The sequence below is a fragment of the Lathyrus oleraceus genome, chromosome 3, assembly GCF_024323335.1.
Source record: "Lathyrus oleraceus cultivar Zhongwan6 chromosome 3, CAAS_Psat_ZW6_1.0, whole genome shotgun sequence".
Classification (NCBI taxonomy): domain Eukaryota; kingdom Viridiplantae; phylum Streptophyta; class Magnoliopsida; order Fabales; family Fabaceae; genus Lathyrus; species Lathyrus oleraceus.
The window spans coordinates 344,763,226-344,786,738 of record NC_066581.1 but is presented as its reverse complement, the minus strand read 5'-3'; the positions used below and the strand labels follow the sequence as shown (position 1 = coordinate 344,786,738).

The 23,513-nt window shown below is 36.3% G+C and overlaps 1 protein-coding gene and 1 non-coding gene across 2 annotated transcripts; one reads left to right on the top strand and one right to left on the bottom strand.

Moving 5' to 3' along the window:
* Positions 1–917: 917 nt before the first annotated feature.
* LOC127133377 (small nucleolar RNA R71) lies at positions 918–1,024 on the bottom strand. Its single transcript, XR_007807356.1, has one exon. It is a non-coding gene; the product is annotated as a small nucleolar RNA R71 (small nucleolar RNA).
* A 19,213-nt stretch (positions 1,025–20,237) lies between these two features.
* LOC127127568 (uncharacterized) lies at positions 20,238–22,999 on the top strand. The gene is made up of 7 exons (XM_051056778.1): positions 20,238–20,405; positions 20,532–20,747; positions 21,177–21,243; positions 21,500–21,831; positions 21,930–22,071; positions 22,201–22,326; positions 22,419–22,999. The coding sequence occupies exons 1-7, from the start codon at positions 20,384–20,386 to the stop codon at positions 22,801–22,803; spliced, it is 1,290 nt and encodes a 429-aa protein (XP_050912735.1). The 5' UTR covers positions 20,238–20,383; the 3' UTR covers positions 22,804–22,999.
* Positions 23,000–23,513: the final 514 nt, after the last annotated feature.

Sequence of the window (23,513 nt, the reverse complement as noted above, 5' to 3'; positions counted from 1 at the left end):
AAGAAACCAACGAAGACTTGATTCCCTAATTACGACGAACTACATACCGATATCCGTGTTATTTGATATTTAATCTAGATCCAATTTTAGTTTTACTTTTCCCCCTAATCATCAAAGTATCATCCGCCTTAGCTTTACGAAGTAACCTTAGAAAAACGGTATATTGATTCATTAAGTCCCTGTGGGATCAATATCTTTTAAAACTACGCGATTAGACAGTGCACTTGCAGTTAATACCCCAATAGACTCATAAAGTCGCGATCAAGTTTTTGGCGCCGTTGCTGGGGACTTTTATTTAGTCGATATCGTAACTCTTCTGTTACGCTGTAGAGACTAAGGCATTTTCTATTTTTCCTTGTCTTTCGTTGATTTGTATGCCACACACTCGCTCACAAGGCGAACCGTACTACTTACGAATCAACGACGTTGAACGATATCTCCGAGTCTTACGACGAATTCGGGAGTATCGTGCTGCAAACAATCTTCCTCCAATCGAAATTCCTGATCTCAAAAATCTCCTTCCTTCACCGATACCCGAGATGGCAGAACCAGCTCGTGCTCTTCGAGATTACGCCGCTCCATCGCAAGATGAGCCGCATTTGAGTATTGCTCCACCCGCAATCGAAGCAAACAACTTTGAACTTAAACCTTCGCTGTTGCAGGCAGTGCAACAGAACCAATTTTCTGGAAATCCTACCGAGGATCCAAACCTTCATTTATCCGTATTTGTCCAATACGCTGATACTGTTAAAGTTAATGGTGTCACTTCAAAGGCAATTCGACTTCGTCTCTTTCCTTTCTCGTTAAGGGATAAAGCTAGAAGATGGCTTTAGCCTCTTCCTTCCAACTCAGTCACCACATAGAATGAGTTGAAGAAAGTCTTTCTTGCCCGATATTTTCCTCCAAGCAAAACAGCTATGTTGAGAGCCCAGATAAATGGATTTAGACAGAAAGATAACGAGTCTCTTTTCGAAGCATGGGAAAGATACAAAGACATGATGAGACTTTGTCCACACCATGGTTTAGAGGACTGGTTAGTAATTCATACCTTCTATAATGGTCTCTTGTACAACACAAGGTTAACAATAGACGCCGCCGCCAGTGGTGCGCTTATGGATAAACCTTACGCTGACGCTTATCAACTTATTGAGAGCATGGCCCAAAATCATTATCAGTGGGGAAGCGACCGAACAATGGTAGAAAAACCTCAAACAAAAGGGGGCATGTACGAGATAAGTAGCCTTGATCATGTTAATGCAAAAGTGGATGCTCTTGCCCAGAAAATCGAAAGTTTAAATGTATCACCTCCAGCCACCGTGGTTGCCGTAACTCAAAATTGCGAAGTCTGTGGAATCCAAGGTCACACTCCTACAGATTGTCAACTCCTAACAGGAATCCAAGCAGAGCAAGTGAACTATGCTCAAGGAAATCCCTACTCGCATACCTATAACCCAAACTGGAAGAACCATCCTAATTTTTCATATAAAAGTAATAATGCTTTATACGCACCAGGTCAAGCTCCCAGTCAAGCCCCAACTATACCTCTTGGATATCAAAAGCCGACCCCATCTACACCTAACAATAACGTTCCTAGGAAATCCAACTTGGAAATCATGATGGAGAACTTCATAGCTTCTCAACAGCAAACCAGTAAAGAGTTTTTAAACCAGAATGTACACACTAACGAACAGATTAAACAACTAGCAAGTAAAGTAGATGCCCTGGATACCCATAACAAAATGCTGGAAACACAAATCTCGCAAGTAGCTTAACAACAAGCGCCTACTGCTGCCCCAACTGGTACATTTCCTGGACAGCCCCAACCTAACCCGAAAAGCCACGCTCATGCAATTATATTAAGAAGTGGAACAGAGGTAGAAGGACCATCTGACCAAAGGATTGAGAACCAAAACTCTAAAAAGACAACTGAGGAAGAAAGTAAACCTAAGGAAAAGGAAGAGTGTAATAAGGAAACCGTAGAAAAGAAAGAACCTTATGTACCTCCGCCACCTTACAAACCACCTATCCCTTATCCTCAAAGGCTTATTAAAACCAAAGACGCGAGCCAATTTAAAAAATTTGTTGACCTACTGAAACAATTAAACATCACCATTCCTTTTACAGAAGTTATTACACAGATACCCTCATATGCTAAGTTCTTAAAAGAAATTCTTTCTAATAAAAGGAAACTTGAAGATAGCGAAACCGTTACACTCACTGCTGAGTGCAGCGCGATAATCCAAAATATGCCTCCTAAACTTAAAGACCCTGGTAGTTTCTCTATACCCTGTCACATAGGAAAATTTGTCATAGACAAAGCTCTATGCGATTTAGGAGCCGGTATTAGTGTTATGCCCTTGTCCATATGCAAGAGACTGGAAATGGGAGAATTAAGACCAACTAAAATGTCTGTGCAATTAGCAGATCATTCCGTTAGATATCTTGTAGGAATTCTTGAAAACGTTCCCGTGCGCATAGGTCAATTCTACATCCCAACCGATTTTATAATTATGGACATAAGAGAAGATGAAGTTACCCCCATTATATTGGGAAGACCATTCTTAGCAACCGCCGGTGCCATCATAGACGTAAAACGAGGACGACTCACTTTCGAAGTAGGAGAAGAGAAAATTGAGTTTATTCTTTCTAAATTTTTGAAAGCACCTGCAATAGATGACACATGTTACTTCATGGATATCATTGATGAATGCATAAAAGAAACAGAATTAGAAAATGACAAATTGTCTGACTATCGTGTAGAAGACAGACTGAACCAATGTTTAGCAATAACATCGGATCCTACGCAATGCCTCAAGAAACCAACCCTCGACCTGAAAACACTTCCCAAAAATCTGAGATATGAATTCCTAGACTTAGAACTTGAACGACCAGTGATAGTCAATGCAGACCTAGGAAAACTCGAAACCGAAAAACTCCTACATATCTTAAGAAAATATTCAACCGCACTAGGATACAACATCACCGATCTTAAAGGGATAAGTCCTTCTATTTGTATGCACCGCATCATGCTAGAAGAAGACTGTAAAACTTCTAGGGAACATCAGAGGAGACTAAACCCGATCCTGAGTGAGGTAGTGAAGAAGGAAGTAACGAAGTTATTAGAGGCAGGTATCATGTATCCTATATCTGATAGCAAATGGGTTAGCTCTGTACACGTAGTACCAAAGAAAGGGGGTATAATCGTGATCGAAAATGAAAAAGGAGAAACTATAACCAAACAAATCAAATCGGGATGGAGAATATGCATTGACTATAGGAAGCTAAACAAAGCAACCCGAAAAGATCATTTTCCTTTACCATTCATAGACCAGATGTTAGAACGATTAGCCAAGCATTCTCATTTCTGCTATCTGGACGGTTACTCAGGCTTCTTTCAAATACCAATTCATCCTGATGACCAAGAAAAGACAACGTTCACATGTCCTTTTGGTACCTTCGCTTATCGACGAATGCCGTTTGGCTTGTGCAATGCTCCTGCAACCTTCCAAAGGTGCATGATGGCAATATTCGCCGATTTTCTCGAAAACATCATGGAAGTCTTTATGGATGACTTTTCCGTATGCGGGCAAAGTTTCGAAGAATGTCTTAAAAACCTAGAAAGAGTTCTAGAACGATGTGTAAAAGTAAACTTAGTATATAATTGGGAAAAATGTCACTTTATGGTACAAGAAGGAATTGTTTTAGGACACATCATATCAAATAGAGGAATTGAAGTAGACAAAACCAAAATAGAAGTAATCGAAAACCTTCAACCTTCAAAAACTGTGAGAGAAGTACGAAGCTTCTTAGGACATGCCGGTTTCTACCGACGATTCATTAAAGATTTCTCTAAAATAACTAAACCTTTAACCGGATTATTAATGAAAGACGCTGAATTCACCTTCGACAATAAATGTTTAGAAGCATTTCAAACACTTAAACAAGCATTGATCTCCGCGCCCATAATGCAGACTCTGGATTGGAATGAACCATTCGAAATAATGTGTGACGCAAGTGACTACGCCGTAGGCGCTGTTTTAGGACAAAGAAAGGATAAAAAACTTCACGTCATATATTATGCAAGTAGAACCCTAGATGAAGCGCAAATGAATTATGCCACGACCGAGAAAGAACTTTTAGCAGTAGTATTTGCACTAGATAAATTTCGTTCCTACTTGGTCGGAGCTAAAATAATCGTTTACACTGATCACGCTGCCATTAAGTACCTCTTAACAAAAAAGGACGCTAAACCTAGACTCCTAAGGTGGATCTTGTTGCTACAAGAATTTGATTTGGAAATCAAAGATAAAAAAGGAACTGAAAACGTAGTAGCATATCACCTTTCTAGACTTGAAAACCTGGAACCGGAAAGAACATCGATCAATGATGATTTCTCGTACGATAAACTTATAGCTAATTTGGAAGAAAATAGAGCTGATGAACAGGTAGAGACCACCTTGGCTATATGCGTTACACCATGGTACGCTGATTTTGTCAATTATTTAGCCGCCGGAGTAGTTCCAATTGATTTAGCCTACCAACAAAAGAAACGATTCTTCCATGACATAAAACATTATTACTGGGATGACCCTTTACTTTTCAAAAGAGGCCCCGATGGTATTTTCCGTCGTTGTATACCTGAAGAAGAGATAGAAAGTATAATCCAACATTGTCATTTCGCTCCTTATGGTGGACACGCAAGTACATCCAAGACCTGCTCTAAAATCCTACAAGCCGGTCTTTATTGGCCAAACATATGGAAGGATGTGCATGCCGCTGTCAAGAAATGCGATAGGTGTCAACGCACAGGAAACATATCTAGACGTGACGAGATGCCACAAAAAGGCATTTTGGAAGTAGAAATTTTCGACGTGTGGGGAATAGATTTCATGGGACCTTTTCCACCTTCTTTCTGTAACAAGTACATACTCGTAGCGGTTGACTACGTATCAAAATGGATTGAAGCTATAGCTTCTCCAACAAACGACACACGAGTAGTAATTAAACTCTTTAAGAATATAATCTTTCCAAGATTTGGTGTCCCAAGAATAGTAGTCAGTGACGGTGGATCGCATTTCATATCTAGGATACTCGAAAAATTATTGTTTAAGTATGGTGTAAAACATCGAGTAGCGACATCTTACCATCCTCAAACCAGTGGACAAGTGGAAGTGTCTAACAGAGAAATTAAACAGATATTGGAAAAAACAGTCGCCACCTCGAGGAAAGACTGGTCATCAAAATTACCCGAAGCTTTATGGGCATATCGAACCGCTTACAAAACTCCCATAGGAACAACCCCATTTAGGCTTATTTATGGTAAATCTTGCCACCTCCCGGTAGAGTTAGAACATAAGGCCTATTGGGATATTAAAAATTTAAATTTAAACTATAAGGCCGCCGATGAAAAGCGAATCCTTGATATAAACGAATTAGAGGAACTTAGACAAGACGCATACGAAAATGCCAGAATCTACAAAGAAAGAACGAAAAAATGGCATGATAAACGCATATCAAGGAAAACTTTCAAACAAGGCGATGTAGTCCTATTGTTTAACTCTAGACTTAAGTTATTCCCAGGAAAACTACCTCTAGATGGTCAGGCCCTTTCCAAGTCACTGATGTCTTTCCTAGTGGGGCTGTGGAAATTAAGGGAAAATCTATTGAAGCATTTATCGTAAACGGGCAGCGTCTGAAACATTATCACTATGATGAAAACAATGAAGACTCGCAAGTCCTGCACTTAGACGTATTGTCTCCTAAATTTATAGATTAACATTTAATAGTCTTATGTCGAGCTTGCGACATTAAACAAAGCGCTTCGTGGGAGACAACCCACAAATTTTTACTATTTTTTCTTTGATTATTCTTTTGATTTTATTCAGTATTCATTCTTCATTTATTTTATTTTATAAAACTTTTCTTCTTTTCTTCTTTCGGCATCTGGCCAAATCCTGACTAAATTCTTGTTTTTCTCTTTAGTTAACACTAACCTGATGGGACATATTGATCGTATGGGTATCAAATTCCGAGGGAGAGCTCAGAGACAAAAATTTGAAGAACTAGCGGAGAGAGAGATGCACCCAAGTTTTTATGCTGATGATTGGGTAATGACTGTCCTTGGACTAAGAGAGAGTGTCATATATCTGCTGAGTCAAATAGGGTGGGAAACCACTCCTATTCGAAGACAATTTGTTACTTACCGGAGGCTAACTCTAGAATTCCTTAGCTCCCTGATGTATTTACCAAACCATGGAAAAGGAATAAACTGAGGTTTCATTCAGTTCAGGATGTTCAACATGGAGTATCAGTATAACATTCAAGAATTTACTAACCTTTTAGGGTTCCCTACTTCTTTTGACACATTCACCATGAGCCAAGAAGACATTTTTGAATATAGAGAGCTTAAGCATTTTTGGGGAAGTTTGACGGGAAATGACGACCCCGAGGAACATGAGTTTCTTTCTGGAAACATACATAACCCGGCCTTTCGTTATTTCCACAAGATCCTAGCACACACTCTCTTTGGGAAAAGATCCAACATTACCATAGTATCACGTGATGAACTCTTCATAATATTTTGTGCTTCCTAGAACCGTCCAGTGAATGGTGCCACTTATATGTTGGCGAGTTTTGACCGCCTTATTCAAGATGACCGTGCACCGATCCTAATAGGAGGATTGATAACTATGATTGCTAATGCTATTGGATTGCGCCAACCCATGCTTGATTTGAACCCTTTCTGTGGCATTGAGCCTATGAATATACCTTTCCTCTTCAACACTATGTTTATAGGAAACCTTGGACCTGAAGAGTTTGAACTAATAATTAATAACCAAGTTCTTTACCTATTCACCATGCCTAGTCCGATGACTAGTGTCCATAACTGAAATAATTGGCTCTACAACCTGAATGGAATACCTTCTCCTGTTAGATCTGTTGAATCCATCCAAGATTATGAGATTTGTGACGACCAGATTCCTTATGCTGAGTCTGATCCACAAACACCAACTGGTTACCATGATGCTGCCTCTCCACCTCATTCTATCCCGTCCGCAGAATCGGCAATACCTGATCTTAGACATCATATGCCCGGAACTGATTATAACACCGCCATTCGAGCCTTGATGTCAGAACAAGATGCCATTAGAGAAGAGTTAACTAATATGGGACATGAATTCATGGAATACATGAGTAAAATGACAAATCAATTTCACGAGTTGCTACACCGTGTCAATTCCTTTGCTCCTCCGGCCAGAGATCCTACAAGTGGCTAGAAGAATTGTAGTTATTTAGTTTTAGTTTTAGGCAATTTATAGTTTCGTTTGACATTATTTTTATCTTAGTATTTACTTTTCGCATGTTTTATTTTATTTTCAAATATTACATTATGTTTATTTTATTGAAGCTATTGACATTATTGGTTAAATTTTATTTTATTTTGATTTATGCAATATCTACAATTATCAGTAATGATATTCACTGTATGCTACTTACATGGCCTATTAGAATATATATATATATATATATATACACTATGGTGTGTAGTAGAATAACATACATGGCAATTTAAAAATATAACAATAGCAAATATAATAAACAAAACAAAACAAAAAAATATATAATAATAAAAACAATTTATGAAGCACCCACGTAAGCAGTCACGAGCGCCAATGACCGTTGCAAGCTCACCGGTGTGACGAGCGTCACACAAGCCATCACGGTCGCCACGCAACCCATGACGCCCGTAGCACACCTTGTCACGAGCGTGACAGCTTCAGAACAGGTGAACATTGGTGACCGTTGGGGACATGACCATTGCTCCCCATCTTTTCACTTCTCCATTCATCTCACCTCTTTACTCCATTCCAATCACATTCATCCACATTTATTTCCCCCTCACCCACTCCTCTTCCCAATTCCAAAACTTTTCCTATAAATACCTACAATACCTTTCTTCCTACACCACATCATTCCAACAAACCATTCTATACAAATACATTTTCATCCCCCTTCCTTCTTTCAACCTACCTATCAATATGGCGGAGAACCAACAATTCGGAAATATTATCTTCCGATCTGAAGATGATAACTATCAACGGGAGCAGTTCGTTCGGTTCCAACAACGAGGTGTCGTATCTACCAGGTATCCTGATTTAAATTGCTTACAAGAATTAGGATTACTTCAAGGTGTGCAATGGATGCTTCGGCTTTCTGATTTAACCTTTCTTTGCACACAAAATCACCCTACTTACCCATCACTCACCTTAGAGTTTTGAAGTTCTTATTCTTACACCACTCCATCCGGTGAGGACGAATACTTAACCGGTACCGCAAATTTTCGCATGTTCAACACCGAGTACTCACTATCCCAGGACCAGTTGAGTGCCATGCTACACTTTCATGTAGGAGACCAAGTCCACCCAAGAATCCCTCCGAACTCATAGTGGCACATAAACGCCTTCGACCTCTTTGGAAAAATATTCGGTGTGGAAACCAATAACTGGGATGCACTACTTGCTTCGCACATACACAACCCCATTATCCGGTATTTTATCCGTATTCTACAAAACACCATTTTTGGAAGACCCAACAACAGTAAAGTCAACGCGAAGGAATTATTCTTCCTCCACTACATCTTTTCAATCGACACAAAGGTAAACGCCGCCTCTTTCTTATTTCACCATATCCGTACCCTATGTGCTCGAGGCCGTCAACCTTTTGTGATTGGAGGATTAATAACCACCATCACACTCGGCTTAAATCTAGGGGACCGACTTCAGAATTTACAATCTCTGCCACCCTTATTTATGGATATAAGCTATTGTCGCTCCAGCCGCTTAATCAAAAATAGGGTAGGCGGAAGGTATTATCTTATGGTGAATAACCAAGAAGTCCCAAGCGTTGTTTTGCCCAACATTACCCTCACAGATGTCACCAACCCCGACCGATTCATCTACGATCTGAATGCTCCCGAACCTACCGAGCCTACACAAGCAAACCCGCCCCCGGACGAGTTTGAGGAAATGGAGCAAGGTGATCAAGGTCCTGAACAACAGTCAGCCCCGCTTAATCCTTCCAATAATGTGGCTGGTCCATCCTCCCGACGTCGTCGAAGAAGAAGGCCTGCAACAAATGATGACATCATGGACGCTATTGAACATCAAGCCCAACGGCTTGATGCCATGCAGGCGCAGAATAACAAAGTGATGCAACTGATGCGCCAGATGCAACAACAACAAGAAGCGAGGAATGCAATAACCGACCAGCGGTTCGCTGACTTGCTCAATAGGTTTGATGACTTGGAAGTACGTCAACGATCATCGGGTCCGAGAACAAGAGGACGCAGGCAGATTTGAGCATATTTATTTATTTTTCCTTTCTTTTCGCTTTTCTTTAAAACATTGGGGACAATGTTTCATTTAAGTGTGGGGGGGAAAACTTTGTTTCAATTATGATTATTTCTCTTTCAACATTCCTCTTTCAAGTATGTTATTTCCCTTTCATTGTTATTTCCCTTTCATTCATATAAATTAATATATATATATATATATATATATATATATATATATATATATATATATATATATATATATATATATATATATATATATATATATATATATATATATATATATATATATATATATATATATATATATATATATATATATATATATATATATATATATATATATATATATATATATAATATATATATTTATTTTAAGTCGAGTCCCTAGTGTGAAAATTTTTATTATCTATTCCCCTCAATTTTCTCGAGCCATAACAAAAATTTAACACACTCGATAAGTATAAAGGTTGCTTATTTTATAAAACTTGAGGGAAATTAAGACAAAATTATTACCGCCTCAACACTCTAAAAACCTCAACATGTTAGATCAGGCTAAGTACCTATTATACCAATTCCTTGAACTTTTAGTTTTATAGTAACCCCGAGTAGTTTATACGAGAAGTCGGCACCATCTTAATAGCAAACTACGTGGAGAACCGATGAATATAAGTGAATGATTCCCAAAACAACATATTAAAAATCAGGAAATGCACTAATTAAGATAGGTGATCCTTACCCGATCATTTAATCCAAAGGTTGCGGGCCCTACAAAAACATTGTATGAACGATCCATTGTGAGTTGGTTCAGCGGTTTCTGGTGCTGAACTTGGTAGGGCGGACTACGGTCCGATCCCCCGCAATTTGCAATGGACTAAATAACGAAGTTATCCAACTTATGTACCAGAACTTCTAGCTAAAAGGGGATCAGAATCGCTAACCGGTTACTCCACTATGTGCGCGAAAAGATAAAGGGCTTAATGTGATTTCGCTAGAATGAAAACAGGTGAAATAAGAGTAAAAGAACTAGGCTAGCTATAATAGCACGACTCGAACTGGTTTGCATAAGGTGGGGTTATCTGATGTTGTAACGGTAGTTGTTGATGTTAAGATTAAGCTCAGGTTATTCCTAAACGAGATTTACTTGCAACCTAGTACGAATTGATGTGCGTTTAGAAATTTCATCTGGCTAATATTTTAAAACGACTTCTATATTGTATCTTGCTTGAGGACAAGCAAAAGTCTAAGTATGGGGGAGTTTGATAACATGAAATAATATCACATTTTTGGACTCGATTTAATTAAATTATATTATTATTTGATTCGATTTATTTTATATTATTCGATATTACTTGGTATTTTCCTTCTATTTATTTCAGGTAACATTATTTGAAGCATATGTGAAAAAGAAAGAAAAGGGGGTGCAAAAAGAGGATTCTCTAGGAAAAGCATTCCACGAAAGCCCAACCCACAACTACAAGGAGAAGCGTTGTGACGCTGTGACGACCGCCACACATGGTGTGACGAGCGTCACGCCCCTCTGCTTAGTGTTACGAGCGTAACACATGGTGTGACGGACGTCACACCCCCACTCCTATTTTTCTGCCTTTGACACGCGTAACAGAAGCACTTCTTCCCTATTTCTCCGCTTGACTCGTTGACACGTTAGAAACCATACTGAAGGAACTTTTGGGAAACGGTTACTTTATGGATGAATATAAATAGACCTCAAGGGATCCAATTGGGGGTTCTCCTCTCCTTTTCGCCGTGCAAGTTTTTACAGCAATACATTTTCCAGCATTCCATTTTCTCAGCATTTTTATTTCCTTAGCATTTTATTTTCTTTTCTTTGTTAGCTTAACTTTTTAGGCATTCAATTAATTTTCTCACAATAGTTTCTACACCGGAAACTATTGTGTAACTTTTACTGGATCTAACCTTACGTTAGATCATAGTATTTTACTTCTTTGTTTTTATTTTACTATCTGATCGAAGATTGTGAAGAACAAATCCAACCGGTTTGTGGTGGAGTGTTCAAGCATCGAAGCTAGGGAACAACCAAGATTCCTATTAATTTTACAGGTTCATTAATTTATTGTTTTAATTTATATATGCTCTGTACTGCTGTTTATCTATACTGTTTGTCTGATATGGCTGTATTTAAGCATAATTATTGTTTAGGCTTGTTTAGCATGTCCGGCTAAATAAATTTAGATATCAGTATGTAAAGTAAGCGGAATAAAGGAATCAAAACTGAGTTAGTTTAAATTTATTTCAAAATATAGTCACTCTTTTTCTAGTCTCAATTTACAGAGTTAACACCAAAGTTTTTGTACGAGAGTAAAAGACATAAAGAAGTTAAAATCAATAGAACGACGGTTTGAGCTTTTAACTGGACAGTGTAAATTGGACATTAACTTTAAATCAGGGCGAGAGCAATTTTTAAAGTTAATTAAATTCTAATCATTTTCAAAAATTATTTTTAAAAGTTAAATGTGACGACGAGAGTTAAGCGTTTAAGTTTAATCATATAATCTAAGTCAACAGAGCGAGAGTTTGAGACGAGGGTGTTTAAACGGTTAGTATTTTCTTAAAAAGAGTTTCTATAGATTCTATTGTTTTCAAAAAGTGATTTTAGATTTAACTAAATAGTGAGAGCGTACGTTAATATAAAGTCATAGTCTGATTCAATATAGCGAGAGTTGGAGAAAAGACTTTTAATCAATAGTGTCTACTGAAAAGACTTATTTTAAAACTAAGAAACCAACGAAGACTTGATTCCCTAATTACGACAAACTACATACCGATATCCGTGTTATTTGATATTTAATCTAGATCCAAATTTAGTTTTACTTTTCCCCATAATCATCAAAGTATCATCCGCCTTAGCTTTACGAAGTAACCTTAGAAAAACGGTATATCGATTCATTAAGTCCCTGTGGGATCGATATCTTTTAAAACTACGCGATTAGACTGTGCACTTGCAGTTAATACCCCAATAGACTCATAAAGTCGCGATCACAATGCCGAGATGCAAACCATGTGATCCACAAGTGCCAAGAACTAAGAATTAGGGTTTCATATCTTTGAATCCAAGATAAATGGTCACCACTAGCCAATGTATCTTCAAGATGCCCAAGATTTGGTTCTCAAGAAAACCTTATATCTATGTTGATCATAAAAACTAGAAATCCTTTGAATCCATGATGTTTACTTCAAAAAATGCAATGTTAAAATGAATGTAGTATGATGCTAATGAATATGCATATGAACCACAGACCAAAAGTCAGGTGAAAGTGCAAAAGAAGTAGGGCAAATTTTGGGGTGTGACATAACCCAGGTTGCTGAAAAAGCTAACAACCATTTTTCGGGTACAGATCTTTTGAAGTAAGGTCTTCCTCTTTATATACATACACATTTTCCCCATAAGAAAATGGGTCTAAGTCCAGTACTTGGGGAACAACTCAACGTATCTTCCCCCACTTTGTCCCCAATAGCACACAATGTAGCATGAGCTTTTTGGCAGATAAGACTGACTAGAAAATTTGATCTTGGAAAGATTGCAGCTTAGAAAGAGGGCAAATAAGGTCTTAGTTAGGGTACCTACCTTCTTTCTATGGAAGGAAAATATCTCTATGATCTTACTCCTTATGGTCCCCTTAGATAGGAGATTTTCCCTAGGTGTTCCTCTAGTGATGGCGACAATATACGAGTGTTTTCCTTTGTTGGCTTCCTTGCCCTTGCCAATGGTCCCAACATTTGCAGTCTTTGAGGGAGATTTACCCTTAGAGGACTCTTCCCTATCTCTTTTTCCCATTTTCATATACTCGATCAACCGACCCCTCATGATCAATCCTTCGATGGCATCCTTCAGTTGGATGTAGTCATCGATGTTATCATTGTGGCCTCTATGAAAGCCATAATACTTTGACTTTCAGTGTGAGGTGTATCTATAACGAGATAAAGGGTTCAAGTTCCGCCTTTCTGAAACTATGTGATGGCATAGTCCTGGTAGATCTTATCTTGAGAAATAGTCAGAGAAGTATACTTTTCATACCGGTCTTGCATGCTTCGAGCGAACTCGTCCTTCCTCCGGTGGGACTCCTTCACTGTCGTGCGACTATAGTTTATCTCAACGGAAGCGATATTATCAAAACACGTGCTTATTTTTTTCTTCCAGTATCATGTAAAGCTCAACCATTATCATCATCTCTTAAGTGGTATTCACCTTCTTCCTTTGTATCTTCAACCTAAAGGAATAACCCCTCAGAAGGCCATTTTCAAAGATCCAACACTTAAGGCCTTCTTCGGCTCCCTCGACTCTAACAAAAAATTGCGTAAATCGATTAATGTATGATCACATGATTTCCTTTTTTCCTTAGATAATCCCGGTTAGGCGACTTCGATCACTGACTGTCTTTTCCGAGCAATGAAATGTGTAGAGAACCGTTCATAGAAATTGGTCCATGATTTGATGCTCCCATCAAGCACACAACTGAACCATAATTTGGTCGATCTGGCCAAGGTCAAGGCAAATAATTTGCATTTGGATGCTTTGTCGGCACTTAAGTAGTTCAGACAATCATTAACGAGTTGTGCTCGTAAGGATCTCCCTTTCCATCATACTCACCTAGCTTGGGCGACTTTCCCATGGATTTCAGTATTTTTTTTCTAGAATTTAGGTGCATAACGGATGCCTCAAATGCACCTTCACCAGTCGGTATTCTACTTGATCCGAGGAAGGAGCGTGACTGCCCTAGTCTCCCTCGGGGCTTTGAGGAGGACTTTGCAGTTTTTGGCTCTTATGTTGATTCATTGATTTATGAGCATCGTCTTTCTTCATCGTGATCGGCTCAGGGACGACAATATGAGTTCTCCTTGATACGGACTCCTAAATAGTGTTTTCTCATGGAGGAGCATTGTGGAGACTTTCTTCAAGCCACAACAACCTTTCTATATTGCTTGATAATTCTACTACTGAATAATATTGTACATGTTTTTCAGTAGATCATTAGTGCCTTACACTCCAAGGTTTTCTTGTAGTAATTGAAAGTTAGGTAAAACTTTAAGACGTGCGGCTAGAGGTGGAATATGAGATCTAATCGTAGGAAATTGGACGAATTTGACTATCTGAGGAGTCTGAACTAGATTTGGATGCAACGAAACTTCATTTCTTGATTCACGATGTTTTGTTGAGGAGGTGGAGGTGGAGGTGGTTGACTAGTCGTTGCATGAGCTGCAACGGCAACAACAAAACGAGTAGCTTTTGATCTAACCATCACTTGGAATCGTAGGAACTACAGATCTAGAAATTTGAGGAATCGAAGATGAATTAATGCTCAATTGGATCAAACACGATGAGTTTTCGTGTTCGATTATGAAGGCTCTTGATTCAGTGATCTGAGAAGGTTACGAACTAACGAAACAGAGAGCGAACCTGAAATCGTCGAAAATGCAGGAATCATGGGTCATTTTTCACAGACGGTGCCAATGTTTCATTCTAGAATCAGAAATGGAGTGAGGATGGAAAGTGATAGTGGATATGAGCTTTCGACGTGGCAGAAATGGGGGGGGGGGGCAAAGTTAGCACTCCAACGCTCAAGTTAGTATGTGAGGAATAGAATAATGAATTGAAATTATGTTTAAAACTTGTTATATGGATTTGGTGTCTTTTATATATATATATATATATATATATATATATATATATATATATATATATATATATATATATATATATAGAGAGAGAGAGAGAGAGAGAGAGAGAGAGAGAGAGAGAGTAACAAACTCGTTATTTATTAGGAGTAAATTACGGAGAGAGTTATTGAATATGAATGCAGTTAGATCCTTTCCGATCATCAAGGGAAGAATTCTCGTGTAATGAGAAGATTCTAGAAAATTTGTGATTTCTTCATGGTGGTCGGCTGAAGTCAATCTGACCGGCCCAAAACAACATTTTATTTTAAAAGCTCCTTCCATTAAGTATTTTTTCATTCTAAAAAAAGTTCTTTTTTAGGAAGAGATTAATTTAAATTATGTCTAGCCAAACGATACCTAAAGCTTTAGTGATTTGATTTTTCTTGGAGGCCTTCGGTTGTGTAGGACTCCAAAATATTTTTTTTCTGAATTCTTGAGCCTAAGAAGAGGTAGAAAAAGCTTTTATATACCACCCAAATTGGATACAAATGTTTTTAACAAGTTAATATTTCCCAAAAGACTATACAACTTCTTCTTAGTGTTGGGAGGCCCAAAATCTAAAACAAATTTAACTTGATTTAAGTCTACCTAAATTTATCTTGTTAGGCACCAAAAAAACTAGGAACTTCCATTCGATACTCCAAATACACACTTGGTTGGTTTCATGTTTAAACATGCAACCCCCGTTCTTTTCAAGGCTTGACCTAGTTCCAACAAATGAAGTTAAACGTCTTTGGATTTTACAACCATATCATCAATGTGACAATTCACTCCTATTTTTCAATGATAACTCTTTGATATGTAGCCCCATAGTTCTTGAGACTAAACAATGTGACAATTCACTCCTATATTCCAAGTGCACCAAGACATCGAAAGTTGGTTTATGAGTATCTTTCTTGACTATAAATATCTTATTATAGTAGCCGCAGCATCAATTTACAAGTATGTTCAGCTATAAATATATAATGCTAGTTGCATACTTGTAAATATATTTAATGTCACCATATGTTCAGCTATAAATATATGAATATATCACTAACCATTCATATATTAATGAGGGTGTAGTCATAACCTAACAATTAATTGTTCTACTGCATTAACCCGAACATTTTCAAAACTATCGAAAAAACCATAAATATTGGCATTCCCATAAAATCTGATGCTATATAGTACACTTAGACCGTTAAGGGTCTTCGAGGTGCAATTTGGATCAATTTGTCATATGATCCAAAAGTTAAAATTGTTTGTAATTTGTTTTGATTTTGTATAACTAATTTAAAAAAATTGATCAATATTATAGGGTTTAATTTGAATCAATTTTTTAATATTCAAAATATAAATATAAATTTTCTTATTAATAGTATTATGAAAACACTATAAAATTATATTTTAATGTAATATATAATATTACAAAGTGATAACGTTGGGTCATGTGTGAAACAAATGAAATAGTAAATATAAATAAATTAAAGTTAGTTAATTAACAATATTAAAATAAAATAAAATATTATGAATAATAAATTAATGCTAACAAAAGTAATAAAATATATGCATGTGGTAGGTTACTTCACAAAAAAAATGCATGGGTTTGGGTTTGATTTGCATCGAAATTGATCTGAAATTCAATTCGATCTGAGTGATCTTTTTATAAGTAATAATGCATTAACGCGAGTATAAATGGTACTTAACTCTAATATAAGAAAATGACAGTACTTCCTCGTTACAATACAAAGGATTTGTCAACCAATCTACTTTAAAAAAAAAAGATCGACCTCCCTTAAATTTAGCCCCAAACCAATTCTAAGATAACAATTTCGCGACCAGAACAATGTCTCGGGCTTCTTTTGATCCACCATTGAACAGGGTATCATTTATTGTCAACCAAATAACCCTAACAATAGTTAATCAAATAAGAAATGTGAATTTTTTCTTGGTTATTCCTCTCAAGACAAAGTTGAAAATCAACAAGTGATCAATAATATCAACATCAACAATGTTTAGAATAAATAAGTCAATCCCAACTAAAATTACCAATCACACCTCTAAAGCAACAGGACAATCAATGAACATGTGTCGACGGGATTCTTCGGGACCACAGCACAACGGACACACAAGACTATGCACACCTACAATGACTCTCTACTTTGCAAGCTCGTCTCTAATTTAGAGTCTATTAAGAAAAAGATGTCAAGCAAACACTTGGATATTACTTGGAACATTAGCTCTCCAAATATAAACTAAATGTTATTACATTTGGATTAGTTTATTTTTATAAGTAAGATGCCGCGAAAGTTGTGGATCACATATTGACTCATTTGGTTATGTGTTTGTTTCTAGATGTTATTAAAAGAATCGGTTTAGGTTTGTTCAGTGTTCAAGTTTGTTCAGTTCAAATTTCTGGTGAAATTGATTTGAAAGAAAGATTTGGTTGTAAGAAATTTGTTGAGCAAAATGTATGGAACATATGTGATTGATTTCATAGGTGATTGGAAGATTTGGTTCAAATTTGTATAGTCTAAGCTTCTGTTGAAGTTGCATTGAAAGAAAGATTTGATTGACTAATGTTTGTAGACAACTTGTTGAACAAGATGTCCTGAACATATTATGTGACATCTGGGTGCGCGTGTTGCACATATTATTTTATGATTCTCTTCATATTTTATTCAAGATTCTTTCAATATTAATTCTTATAGAAGTATGTTTTAGTTGTGAACTATTTTAATGCAAATTAGTTTGGAAAATATTTGATTAAATCATATATTTATTTGGAGAAGCTTTAAATTGAACATGATTTAAACAAAAGATTTGAATTTGCGTTTATTAAAATATTCTGAGCTTATTTATTTAAAGGAGATTTGTTTTCTTTTATATTCAATCAAAGATTTGATTGAATATGTGTTTTTTGGTTTAAAGGAAACAAGATTGAATTTGATTTATTTTGTACCCTTTACTTGAGAAATTGGAATTCTAATTTATATCAAGTAAAGATTTTATTTTATTTGTTCAAAATTCAGAATTTTGTTACGTGGACAAATAATGTTCCACAGTCTGTGAGACATCTTATCTCTAACTGATTTCTTGGAGAACGAGATCAATTTAAGTATATTTTGTCCTTGTAAGTCCTTGTAAGATTTGTTTTGTTTTCTCTTATATCAGAAATATAAGTGTGTTGTCTTGAGTTTGAATTTGGAAAAGATCTTGTTTCAGCAAGACTATATTAGGAGTGTTTGTTTGTTCAAGATCAATCAAGGATCACAATCATCATAATAAATATTTGATTGATTGTGTGCATTGTTTGGAAGATATGGTCTAAATAAAATGCAACAAGATTAATTTCGTTATAATCAAGAGATTCATATTAAGTTTAAAAGTGATCAATCAAGATTGACAATCAACATTATTGAAGATTGATCTATTGTGCTTATTGGATTAATGATTTGTGTCCAACTGTGTATAATCATGAGATTGTTGAAACTCTATTTTTTGGAATAAGGAAGTTTTTATCATAATCAGTTTATTCATAATGATATTTGAAGATTTCTTATTTTATTCATTATAATGAGAGATTGGTTTGTGCACTTTTGAGATGACATCTGAATTCATGAAGAAACCTTGTTGGGCTTGTGGAGCTAGTTCATTGTTATTATAGATGGAATTCATCTCCTTTATGAAAACTCAAAACTTAAGAGAAATATCTACTTATTAGGAGAATTTTATTTTATTTGAGTATTTGTTTTTGTTTGTATTTTGTACACTATATTCATGTGTTTTAAATCTAAATTAGCATAATAGAGTATTGAGGTGTAAGATATCCATCTTACATTGTTGTAATTGTCCAAATATTTGGGAGAGTGCTTAAAAGAGTGAGAGGACTCTCATATTCAGGAAGAGTCATGAATAAAAATTCACGGGTAGTATTATAAAAAGAGACATTGAATTAGGAGGGTTCAACTAAGACCAATTTGTACTTCTGACTATTAAGAGTGAATTTTCTATCTTCGGGATAATAACCTTCATACTTAGGTGATTTTGCATCGAATTAGATTACCAATTCCATTGTTATTTATATTTTTCTTTAATTCTTTCCGCTACATAATTATATTGTCATACACATTGTTTCAGACATTGTGTTTAACATCTTTTCATCCGAATAACAGAATTTCACTAAAGTTAGCTTCAACGAAGAATCTAGTAGTGAATCAATGAAAAAACAAGGATTCAACTTAGAGTAAGTTGATTTGACATAGTAGCCATTAGGGTTGCCCCGCCAACCAAAGTTGTCAATAGTTTCAGGTTTGGAGAGATTTCATACAAAATGTTAAGCAAAAAATCAACTTCAGAAGAAGAAGTTTCTTGCAACTGCACATTGTTAGATCCCTTGAAGTTCCTTATACACACCTTCATTAAGCCAAAAGTCAATATTACAAATTTTCAAGTGAGACCTCTGCAAAGAGTCAAACAAAAGAGAAAATTGACTGTACAAAGGTTCTTGCCCAATCCAACAATGCCTCCAAAAGTCAATATTATTTTCACTCCCTAATTTACACGCAATAGAGCTTTCAAACTAGTTGACATCTACACCCGAATTTGTCAAAATAGTCTGCAAATTCCACCACCATAAGAAATATTTTGGCTTGTTAAGAGAACAGAAGAATCAAGAGATGGAGCCTTAATGTCACCATGTTTAAACGAAAGAACCTGATGTTAAGCTGAATACTTATCTATTAAAGTCTTCCAAATTCATTTACTCATAGCGCATAATTAAACATTTCGCATTGCTTTATCCCAAGACTCCCTCCTCTTTAGACTAGATTGTGGACCATGCCATCCAATTGAGACTCGTAGATTATAGACCACGCCATCAAATTGTTTCTCCTATAATTCTCTTTTGCGCTGGATTTTAATGATCTATATCAATCTTTAAAGCTGTGTAGATTTGGCTTACTTGATTTGAAATTCAATCATGTCTAACTATTTTTACGAAAGAATATTTAATAATATTTAAATTTTTACAATTTTTAATTTTTTAAATTGATTTTTGATTTATATTGATATCGATATTCAACAAAACTTGAGGGTTACCTATTTTTTTTCCTTCTTTAATCAAAACAACAAAAGTTATGTTCTTGGATTTTGCCGTTTATTGTCAGTATCATGCCGTGTATTAAGAGCGTGGACCATTTACAACGCTCATATCTCATAGCACCATATGACTCATCTAAATTCCATAATCCAAAATTCGATTTCCTTAATGGCAAAGTTAAATTAAAATCATATTATATATAATGCACATTTGTCCATAACTTGGTTTCTGTCTTAGCTATCTTAACCATCATGGAACAACCTCTTCTATCTGGTACAATTTCAATTCTCGCACATCACAATATTTTTCCATAAATTTCCAATTTTTAATATTGATCTTGAAAATTTATCACGATTTTGATTCTGGGTGTTTTTTTGTTTTTTTGTTTTGTTGAATTAGAACAAAGAGGTGAATTGACTGAGAATCAGAATGAAAAATGGAGCTCGTATCAGTATGTGGGTCGAACAGGTTCTGCAATTCCCACTGCTTCTTTGGCTGGAACTGATGTAAGTGTTGATGAAATCCGATCTGCTGCTGCTGTTTCTTCTGCTGCAGGTTACTATCCTCCTTCTCTTCATGGGGCTTTGGTTGGATCACCTGAGCCTGATCCCGCAGGTTGGTTCTTTTCTTGTTTCTGGTTATTTTTTGTCTCTCTTTTCAATTTTGATGATTGGTAGTGGTTCTGTGTTTCTAATTTTCATTTCCAAGACTAATTCCTGGAAATGTAGAGCTTCTGTGTATTTATCTTAATATTGTATAGATTGGTGAAATTATGGAGTACAAAGTACAAAATAACTTTTTTTTGTTAAACTACAATTTATGTAGTGTTGTCAAATTACGGCTATTGTGTCTATAGATTTAATACAAAGTGTGATATGGGATTGATAACACTGAATTTATGCTTGAGTATGTAGAATTTGTTTTGTTTTTCTTCAGCAATTATGAGGGAAATAGAGGGTTACTAGCTTTCTTGTTTAAGTTTTTGTTGTAGAAGGGTTTTTGCCTATGTATAAACCTCGGTGTTGATTGTGTTACTTGTTGCAGTGCAAGCTCTTGTTTATCAAGGCGGGTATGGAGGGGATTATGGAGGAACGAGGCCTGAATCCCAGAGGTATAATTACTCAGACTGTTAAACTGTGTCTATGAAAGATGTGTTTCAAGGCTATGCATGATGATATCTAGTTTGGTGGTTTTATTTTCAAAAAGAAGTATTAGTTGTGGTTTTATTCTACAACGATTTAGAGCATATTATCGCTGATGCTAGGAGCTGGAAATAAAATGTCTTTTTGTAAAGTGTTGCAATGTTGTCATCGATCAATATGTCTATTTTGCTAAATAATCTTGTCAAATGGATAATCCACTTATAGGGAAACCTTGGATGAAGTAGAGATACGAGAGTTGCTGATTGATCATGTTGGTCATCGTTGTTGTTGGGGTAGTCGTCCTGCTCGAACATGGAAGATTCATGCAGTTGAAGACTGTAACGTTTATGTTGGAACTCTCGATACTTTTATAGAAGAAAGAGAGATCGTAAAAGAGACAGAGCCATACCTTGGTGGTAGTATTGATGGAAAGGATAATGGACCAGCACTTAGTATTTGGGAATTGGATCTAAGATCTCAGTTCCCTGTTCTATTTGTACCACACAAAGAAGTCCGTGAAAAGATTCCCCATTCTGAAATTATTGAGAAATGCTCAGGTAAATTGTTTCGCAAATCATATTTTGATGTATATACACTGCAATTTTCTTAATATTTCTTTTTACCTTCCCATTAAAACCTTGGAAATTATTTTCAGGTTGTGCCGGACGAGGCGGGATAGTCTGCAGTACATGCAATGCTGACCAAGAACCTGGACATTATAAAGAAAATCAGATGACTCAGTGTCCTAGTTGTTATGGAAGGGGTTTGATTGCTCATAAAGATGGTTCTGACACACTGTGAGTTAGTTAGTTTGCTTATATGTAGTGTGTAAATTAGGTGGAGCTATTGTAAACATGGCTTAAGCCTCGTGTGAAGATGGAAGTTTATACTCATAATTGACTTATTCAATTTACATGTTCTTGCAGATGTGTGAAATGTAATGGTAAAGGGAAGCTTCCTTGTACAACTTGTGGATCTCGTGGATTACTTAAATGTGAAACGTGTAATGGTAGTGGCTCTCTTTTAGCACGCAGTGTAGCCATTATTAAGTGGTATGTTAATCCGTTCACGTCTAACCTTCTTTTAATAAGCTCCTAGTCCTACAATTTCAGGTTGTTATTCTTAATATCGACTTCTTTTACAGGAAGACACTTTCAACTCGGAAAGTAAATGCAACAAGAGGAGCAGCATCAGTACCGGATGAGGTTTTCCACAGATCCCAAGGGGTTCAATTATGCAACACACAGGCTTACCAATGCACTCCTGCCTTTTTTGCTGATTCTTTTTTTCTCAACAAGTTCTCTTCGGAAGTCATTGCTGAGAGAGCTCAAGTGCCGACCACTGCAAGGGTCATCTGCGAGAGACATACAATCTCAGTTGTTCCGGTAACTCGCGTCACCATGTCTCATCGCCGGCAATCCTTCAGTTTCTATATTGTAGGATATAACAGAGACGTTTACTTAAAGGATTATTACCCCTCTAGATATTGCTGGGGCCTGTGTCCATGTTTGGAATGGTTGAAGTTGTAATGTTTTAAGGTCGTATAAGATTTTATCTACATATATTTGCATGTTCTCTTTTGTTTTGTTCTGAATAATAACAGAAACATGTTTGTGGTTTGAGGGGTTTGTATATTACGTTTGTTGTATTATCCATAAATTTGTAAGAACCACAAGTATGAATTATATATATTTTATGAACTAAAGCTAAATTCAATTGGGTTCAGTGAAACTGGTGAATATTTTGGATCCTGTTCGTATGTTGGTCGTTTAATTATTCATGGCTTTGTTTGGATCGCTTAATACTTGCTGTAACTTCTGTTCTTTCGATTTTTTGTGTGGCTTAATTGAACTACTTTTCTGGTAAGAGCTAAGAGTTGCAAGACGAACATAAATTTTTTGCAAGAAATATTATAATCACTAGGTAGCATCTAGTAGGTCGCACCATCGTGTGCAGGAGTGAATGAGAAGAAAAGGTGAAATCAAGGTACATACATTTTTACATATAAAATATTTCTTGCCACCAATATAAACTAACTTGAATGTTAGTGTTTGTTGGTACCGTCTGACCTCATCGTGCAAGTCCACGTTTCAAGTTCACAGTCTTCTTCGAAAAATCACCTAAAACTGACCAATTTCACACTCCTGTGAGCATCTTTTGAGAATGATCAATCTCAAAAAAAAGTTAAACACTCCTATGAGTAACTCCTTTTGAAAATGACTCATCTTCAAAAAAAAAG

Bases quoted from the DNA above. Each gene is read 5' to 3' on its own strand.
- LOC127127568 (XM_051056778.1), top strand. From the start codon at position 20,384: ATGGAACAACCTCTTCTATCTG. The intron at 20,406-20,531 runs GTACAATTTCAA...TTGTTGAATTAG, and splicing joins GGAACAACCTCTTCTATCTG to AACAAAGAGGTGAATTGACT. The intron at 22,072-22,200 runs GTGAGTTAGTTA...ATGTTCTTGCAG, and splicing joins AAAGATGGTTCTGACACACT to ATGTGTGAAATGTAATGGTA.